Below are 8,537 nucleotides of genomic sequence, written 5' to 3'. Positions count from 1 at the left end.
TGATGTCTTCCAAGATGGTATTCTGTTTATTGTCTCACGGATGCAGCTAATGGTAAATGACAATGTTCAGAAGTGACTGAATAACTAGCAATAATCATAAAAACACATTATCAAAACTTCATGGTGTAACCTAATATTTGCTATGTGCTTAGCAAATATTGTAAAAATGAGGTTCCAACCAATAGAATATTAGGAAAGTTAGTATAAATTGGACAAGAGTATGAGAATAACTTCAAAACTTGATTTGGCCTTATTCACCGTAACAGATTCTCATTCAATTCTCAGCAAAATGAAGGGCTCCATTTTTGCTTTATTTCTATTCTCTGTCCTACTTGCCGCCTTAGAAGTGAGGAGTGAGAAGTCTCTGAAGCTCTGCGGGCGAGAGTACATAAGAAGAGTCATCTACATATGTGCTACCTCCAGATGGAGAAGGCACCTGGAAGGGATCCCTCTAGGTCAGCAAGGTAACATTAACTTATGTGACTGCTTCATTTATTTTATTTTTTCAGGCTTGTTTTAGTACCTGTTTCTCTAATTACGGGTAAGTCACTTCTACATCAATTTAGGGGGTTAATTATCAAATAAACAATGTGGTTTGGGAAAGAGGTGAGCTTACTACCTTTAAAAAAATGTGGACCTTATTTTCTTTTGTCTCCATCTTGAAATCATTTCATTGCACAACTACTTCAATAAGCTCAATATCTATGGCAGGAGCTATAGGGGACAGAGAGAAGCACGTGATTTAAAGCATGGTGGAGTATCAAGATTTTTACACATGAATAATTATAGAATATAATAAGTTGGAATTCAGGCAGATGCTAAAGGAAGGAAGGAAGGAGGGAATCTATAATTAAGCACTTATTAAGTGCCAGGTAGTTTCATGCGCAATATTTCATTCAGACTTCTGAAAAGCATCCTGTGATGTAAGTAATATTATTGCCATTTACTATACAAAGGACAAAATTGTTCACCCAGCTAGTAAGCAACGTGGCTAGGGAGCAAACCAGGTCTGTCTGCTTTAAGAACTGAGGTCTTTGTTGATTCTACACTGTGTCTCAGGTGGGAAAAAGATGGTGGGTGCTGTAACAAAGGACAGCATTGTAGAGGCACTGGAGTTTGACCAAGGCCCTAAAGGATATGTAGGATTTGAGGAGTTACGAGGAGTGGTGAAGTGGAATTCTAATGGGAATTCCAGCAGTAGGAATTGTCTGATCAAAATTTTGAAGGTGGGAATGAACCCAATATGATTCAGAAATAGTGAGGGGACTGACTTCACTGCATTTCTTCATTTTTTTCAGTTCAAGTAATTTAGAAGTTGGACTGGATTTCTTCCTGCTAATCTTACATTAAAGTGTGTGGCAGAATTTATTTAAGATTCTATTTTAATAATCAATTGTATTTGTTATTGTTACAATAAAAAGATTAAAAATAAATAATTACCTAATAAATGTTGCAACCAGATATATGATAAGTAAAGGTTTCAATTTGGTTTAAAATGACTTTGATAAACAAAAATATTTTTAAAGATGACCCACAGTTTTCATATTTTGGTGGGCTAATTTCTTGACAAATTATGAACTTATCACTCCACTTTAATATTGAGATAGTCAGAATTACTAGATGTTAACAGAAATAATAAGGGTTTTTAATCTCAAGAGAGTAAGCATAATTTACCAAAATTACCATAATTTATCAATCTCTGGATTACCAAATCAAAATACGCTACAAAAAACACATTTGGAATATCTATGAAACACATGGGGCAGTGGAATGGAAGTCTGTATAAGACTATCTCTTTTTATTTTTAACTGTTTTATTTTTCAATTACAGTTGACACATAATATTAGTTTCAGGTGTATAACAAAGTGATTAGATGTTTATATAACTTACAAAGTGATCACCCCAATAAATCTAGTTACTCATCTGATACCATACATAGTTATTACAATATTATTCACTATATTCCTTATAATATCTATATCTATATCTATATCTATATCTATATCTATATCTATATAGTTTATATCCCCATGACTATTTTGTAAGTACCAATTTTGTACTTCTTAATCCCTTCCCATTTTGCATCCACACACCAACAATCCCCCTCCCAGATGGCAATCATCAAAATGTTCTCTGTATCTATGAGTTTGTTTCTGCTTTGTTTGTTTATTTTGTTCTTTAAATTCCACATATAATGAAATCATATGACATTTTTCTTTCTCTGTCTGATTTACTCCACTCGGCGCAATACCCCCTAGGTCCATTCATGTTGTTGCAGATGGCAAGATAACATTCTTTTTTATGGCTGAGTAATATTCCATTGTATATATGTACCATCTCTTGTTTATCCATTTATCCATTCATGGACACCCAGGTTGCCTCCATATCTTGGCTATTGTAAATAATCCTGCAATAAACACATAGATGCACATGTTCCTTTGAAGCAGTGTTTTAGATTTCTTCAGATAAATATCCGGAAGTGGGATTACTGGGTCTTTGTCTCTTGCTATAGCCTCTGTTTAAACTCTATTTTATCTAATATAAGTATTGCTACCCCAGCTTTTTTTCATTCCCATTTGCATGAAATATCTTTCTCCCCTTTATTTTCCGTCTGTGTGTCTTTCCATCTGAAGTGAGTATCTTATAGCATATGTATGCATCTTGTCTTCTTATCCATTCAGCTACTCTATGTCTTTTGATTGGAGCATTTAATCCATTTACATTTAAAGTGATTATTGGTAGGTACATAGTTATTACCATTTTGTTATTCATATTTATGTTCTGTTTTTCCCTCTTCTTCTTCTTAAAGAATGACCTCTAAGATTTCATATAATACTGGTTTGGTAGTGATGAATTCCTTTAGCCTTTTCTTGTCTGGAAAGCTCTTTATCTGTCCTTCCTTCAAATCTAAATGATAGCCTTGCTGGGTAGAGTAACCTTGTTTATAGATCTTTGCTTTCCATCACTTTGAATATTTCCTGCCAATCCCTTCTAGTCTACAAAGTTTCTCTTGAGAAATCATCTGACAGTCTTATGGGAGCTACCTTGTAGGTAACTAACTACCTTCTCTTGCTGCTTTTAAGATTCTCTCTTTGTCTTTAAGCTTTGCCATTTTAACTATGATGTGTCTCGGTGTAGGCCTCTTTGGGTTCATCTTGTTTGGGACTCTCTGTACTTCCTGGACTTGTATGTCTACTTCCTTCGCCAGGATAGGGAAGTTTTCAGTCATTATTTTTCTAAATAGGTGTTCAATTATTTTCTTCTCATTCTGTACCCTTATGATGAGAAATGTTGGTATGATTGATGTTGTCCAAAAAGCCCTTTAAGCTGCTGAATTTTTTGGATTCTTTTTTTCTTTTTACCTTCTGACTGGGTGTTTTCTGCTACCTTAACTTCTAAATTGCTGATTCAACCCTCTGCTTTCTCTAATCTACTGTTGTGTCCCTGTAATGTACTCTTCACTTCAGTTATTGTATTCTTGATTTCTAACTGGTTCTTTTTTATGTTTTCTATCTCCATTTTTATGTTTCCTATATTTTAAAGTTCTCTCTGAATTCATCTACTCTTTCCCTAAGTTCATTGATCCTTATAACCAGTATTTTTACCTCTGAGTCTGGTAGATTGCTTGTCTCCATTTTATTTAGTTCCTTTTCTGGAGCTTTGTTCTTTTATTTGGGACATGTTTCTTTGTCTCCCCATTTTGGCTACCTCCCTGTGTTTGTTTCTATGTATTAGGTAGGGCTGCTATGTCTCTCAGTGTTAGTAGAGTGGCCTTATGTAGTAGGTGTGCTGTGGGAATCAGTGGTACAGTCTTCTTGGTCACCTAAATGATAGCCTTGCTGGGTAGTGTAATCATGGTTATAGGTCCTTGCTTTCCTTCACTTTGAATATTTCCTGCCAATCCCTCCAGGTGTGTCCCTTGTGTAGGTGTGTATGCCCTCCCTTTGTAGTTGAGCCTTGGATGCTGTTTTCACATCAATGAAAGGAATTGACCCTTGAGCTGATTGGTTATGAGGACTGGCCATGACTACAGTGGAGGAACTGTTGTGCAGTGGCTGATTCTATGGAGCAGGATTCATTTTAGCAAGGCTCTAGTGCCTGCCCACTCTGCAGAGGCAGCTGGGTGGTACTCTAGCTGGGTCCAAAGCCAACCATCAGGCATGCAGGCCCAGGGCCTCATGGGAGGGGTCTCACTGCAGGGCAAGTTCAGCCTGCAGCATGTGGTCTTCCCAGAGCTACCTGGCATGAACCATAGATTGATCTGCAGATGGCAGCCATCTTGGAGGTGCTGGGCTTGGAGGTGCCTGGGACAAGCCAAGCTGTGAATTGAGTCTGCCTACCAATAATGCTGCGATCAGCAAGAAGTATGGAGCATGCTGAAGCCAGATGCTGTTATTTGGTTTTTGTGAACCTTTGAGAGATTTTAGGAAACTACAACATGAGACAAGACATACCATTTGTATGGAAAAGCCACTGGAAGATATTTGGGTGGGGTGGCCATTTGGATGGTGTGGGACCTCAGGAAAACACCAAGGTGAGGTGAACAGTGTTAGCCAGGTTGATGGAGACTCAGATATGGCAGCTGCCTGTGTCTGCACATGGGGAAGCGGGAGGGCTCAACAAAGAAACAATGGCTTCCATCAGCTCCTCTATCCAGGAGAAAGCTGCCCCTCCAGCTCTCACTCTGAAGCCAGACAATTCAGTTCCTTCCTGTATTTCCCTCATACCTTTTGAGCTGCTGTCCCAGAGCTGAAGCTCAGAGTGAGTTTTTCAGCGAGTAAGTCCATGCATGGGTCCTTTAAGAGTAATGCCTGGACTCCAGCAGCCTTCAGTCTAACTCAGCCATCATCTTTGCTAGTTTTCACAGCCAGAAGTTGTGAGGACTTCTCTTCTCAGTATTGGAACCCTGGGATGGGGAGCCTGGTGTGAGGCTGGGACCCCTTGCTCCTCTGAGGGGACCTCAACAGCCAAGATATCCTTCCCAATTTTAACCGCCACACACAGGTGTGAGACCAACCTGTTCTATGTCTCTGCCCCCTCTACCATTCTCGAAGTGGCTTCTTATGTATGTCCTTAGTCGTAGGACTTCTGTTTATCTAGACTTCAGGCAATTCTCAATGATGGTTGTTCTGTAGATTTGTTGTAATTTTGATGTGGTCGTGAGAGGAGGCAAGTACAGCATTTACCTACTCTGTCATCTTGACTGGAAATCAAGGCTATCTCTTTTTAACACCATTGACATAATACTGTTTATTTAACCTTTCACAGGTTTTCAGAGTATTTTCCCATATATTATTTATTTTCCCATATATTAGTTGAATAATTATTGTTTTACCAATCAGCATTCATTCCTATAAGTTTTCTTGGTGTTCCCAGCATGATAAGTTACTGATAAGTAAGTCTGACTAAAGTTAAAGTGAGAGAAGACTTTGGGAACAACATTCTGATAAAAACATTGGGGCCTACTTTTTATTTTTAGGCATAGAGGTTTAAATCTCTACTTTCTTCCTGTCTGATCAGCTTTGCAGGACATACACAGGGTTGTTTTTGTTTGTGTTTTTGTGTATAGCATATAACTAACACGTTTGGAAGCTGCTGGTCATGGAGCAGAGGTAGCCAGTACAACAGAAGTTAAGCCTTTCCCTGTTACTATTTAGCAGAGTGACACTTGTTTTGTCACTATTCCTTTCTGCACTCATGTTTCCTCCTCCATAAAATGGGGAGGCTGGAGATGATTGAGTTCTTCTGAAACTGTCTAATCTCTGAAACCAGACCAACATTTTTAAAAAGGTGATGTGTAAGATTCAATTTCCTTTCAGAAATCCAATGCATTTCCCCAGTAGTAGAATTTAGTTGCTTTCTTCTGTCTCAGGGTCCTCTAAGAAAGTATTTTTTCATTTTCCATACAGATGAGAGAGGAAACTACTTCCAGCTTCCAAATGAACATGAGGTTTCTGAGGAAAACACAGTACAAAACCTTCTGAAGGTGGATTCCACAGGGGAGGAAAGTCTTCAGCATGGACAGCCGCCCACTCAAGAGCTTTGGGGGTCAAAGAAGCATTCAGTGATATCAAGACGAGACTTACAAACTTTGTGCTGCACTAATGGCTGTTCCATGGCTGATTTGAGTGCTCTTTGTTGAGACGAGCAGATACCCAATGAGTGGCAGAGCTTTAGCACGTGTTTAATTACAGTGCTTTATTGCCCAGTACACTTATATTGTATGATTAAAATAATGGCTTTTGGGAAGGCAATAAATATTTTTTCCTAAAAGTTGTAGATGAATGGTTGTAGATGAATACCACAATAAAGTCTATTTTCTTCCTTTGCCAAGATGACTGCACTGTTCTTTTCAAATTTTAACTAATCCTTTGAAATTTCAGATGCTGTGCAAAATTGCAATAAAAATGCCATAAACCAAGCTCACTGTGATTTTTTCCCTTTTAAAAAAAATTAAATCATGTTAAAACAGTAAATAAAAAATACTGATGGTAGAAAAACCTAAAAAATAAGCATAAAAAGAAACAAAAAATCAACTGTTGCCTCATCACCTAGAAATAATTATCCATTCAACTTTTGGTTTACTGTATATTATTACTGAAAATTTAAACACTGATTCCTGGTTAAGAATAAGAATCTAAACACGAGTTTTTCTCGAAGACCCTTAAAGTGATCAATAAATATTTCATAATATTATGCTGCTCTTCAACATTCTATTTGAAAATAGCTGGGGGCATATGTGTATCAGGTCCCATAAACAGCTCAAACCCAGAAAATATTTGAGTAATAAGCTCTTTCCTATTGTCTGGACAACCTTGGTTTTGTCTCCCTATTGCTGAGATAAAAGGACATTCTATTCTCATCCTGGAAGAAACTAAACAGAGATAGCTAAGTCATTGTGACACAATTGGATGTCTTCACAAATAAATACACGAAGTAAGGATATCACAAAACTGTTTTCATTTCTAATTCTGACAGCCAACTCCCCTGTGGGTTGTAGCAATAGTCAGACTCTGTTTATTTGGAGTACTATTCTTATTAATACTACAGTCTGTGTATTTGAAATCCTTCTACTACATATACTATATATTGGACACTTAAAATGTGCCAAGGCATTGTGCATGGTAATTAAACAGTTTGTTGCAGGAAACCTGTAAGGGTGGGATAATTCTTTACCATTGTTTTGCAGATAAAGAAACTGAGGCTCAGAGAAATTAAGCAAATGTCACAGAGCTAAGGAGGTGGTGTTACTGGATTCAAAGTCAGGCTGCTTGGCATGAATCAAAACAGTCACATTAAACTGTACTGATAGTCAAGATATTCTTTACCACCAGATACTCCCTGCTTGTTTTGTTTGGTTTTAAGTTGGTTTCACTGAAGAATGTCCTTTGATAAGGCAGTAAAATTAATATTAAATCTCAAACATTGAGCACATCCCTTTTGAATATTCAGGGTGGTGAAATGGGAAGAGCACATGAAGCAATTCTGTGGCATATTGAAGGATGATGGTTGTGTCAGGAAAAGCACTTTTGGGATTGAATTGTGAGCTTCAAACTAGCTGCTTTTTCCATGAAGCACCATGTATTTTTAAAGAAAGACTGAAAAATTGTGGTTATTCAGATTGGAGTATTTGAAATTAAATGAAACAAGATTCGAAAATGAACATTTGAAAATGAGTCTGTAACTAACTTCAGGAAAAACAACTGACAGTATTTGTTGCTGATGATAAAATTCAAACACGCAATTTTGCAAAACTTTTATTCACTACCATGAGCATTAGTGGTGATATTAATGAATTTTTGATATTGTATAATGAAATATATCAACATTTGGAAGATCTACATAACTTAGCGAACCAATATTTTCCAAATGATCAATGCATGATATTACAAAATCATGGGTGGGTACTAACATGATGTTTGCTGGTGAAAATATAAATAAATAAATAAATAAATAAATAAATAAATAAATAAATAAAATAAAATAAAATAATCTTTACTCTTGATCATCTAAAGAGTTTTATTCTATTATATATTGCTTAAGGACTTATTTTGTTATAAATGGCTTCTAAATTTATCAAATACCTATTTAATTTCATCATATGGTACTTTTTCTTTTGTTAAGGTGAAGAATTGTGTTGATAGCCTTCTTTATGTTGAAATTTCTCTGCATTCTCGGAATAAATCTATTTGATCATAGTGTAATAGTTTTTTAATATTCAGGACTGAATTGTTAATATTTTATTGAGAATTTTCATATCTGTATTCATAAGTAAAATTGATCTCTCTTTGGCAATCAAGATTAGTTTAACTTTATAAAATGAAGGCATTACATATTCTTTAGAAATTTTGGGGGGGAAAGCGATAATAGTATCTTTTACCTGGTGACTTTAAGAAATTCACTGCAGTACAATGCATGTAATCAAGTGCATAACTTTTAAGTTTTATTGGAACATGGCTACACTTATTTGGTTACTTATTGTCCATGGCTGCTTTTGTGCCTCCACAGCAGAGCTGAGAAATTGTGACGGAGACCTC

The 8,537-nt window shown here is 36.5% G+C and overlaps 1 protein-coding gene across 1 annotated transcript; it reads left to right on the top strand.

Annotated features, from left to right (window-relative positions):
- Positions 1-253: 253 nt before the first annotated feature.
- Positions 254-6,472, top strand: INSL5 (insulin like 5). The gene is made up of 2 exons (XM_019731090.2): positions 254-464; positions 5,910-6,472. Exons 1-2 carry the CDS (start codon positions 290-292, stop codon positions 6,140-6,142), a joined length of 408 nt encoding a protein of 135 aa, XP_019586649.2. The 5' UTR covers positions 254-289; the 3' UTR covers positions 6,143-6,472.
- Positions 6,473-8,537: the final 2,065 nt, after the last annotated feature.

This window comes from Rhinolophus sinicus, linkage group LG06, assembly GCF_036562045.2.
Source record: "Rhinolophus sinicus isolate RSC01 linkage group LG06, ASM3656204v1, whole genome shotgun sequence".
NCBI classification, from domain to species: Eukaryota; Metazoa; Chordata; class Mammalia; order Chiroptera; family Rhinolophidae; genus Rhinolophus; species Rhinolophus sinicus.
This window is presented reverse-complemented; position numbering and strand designations above follow the sequence as displayed.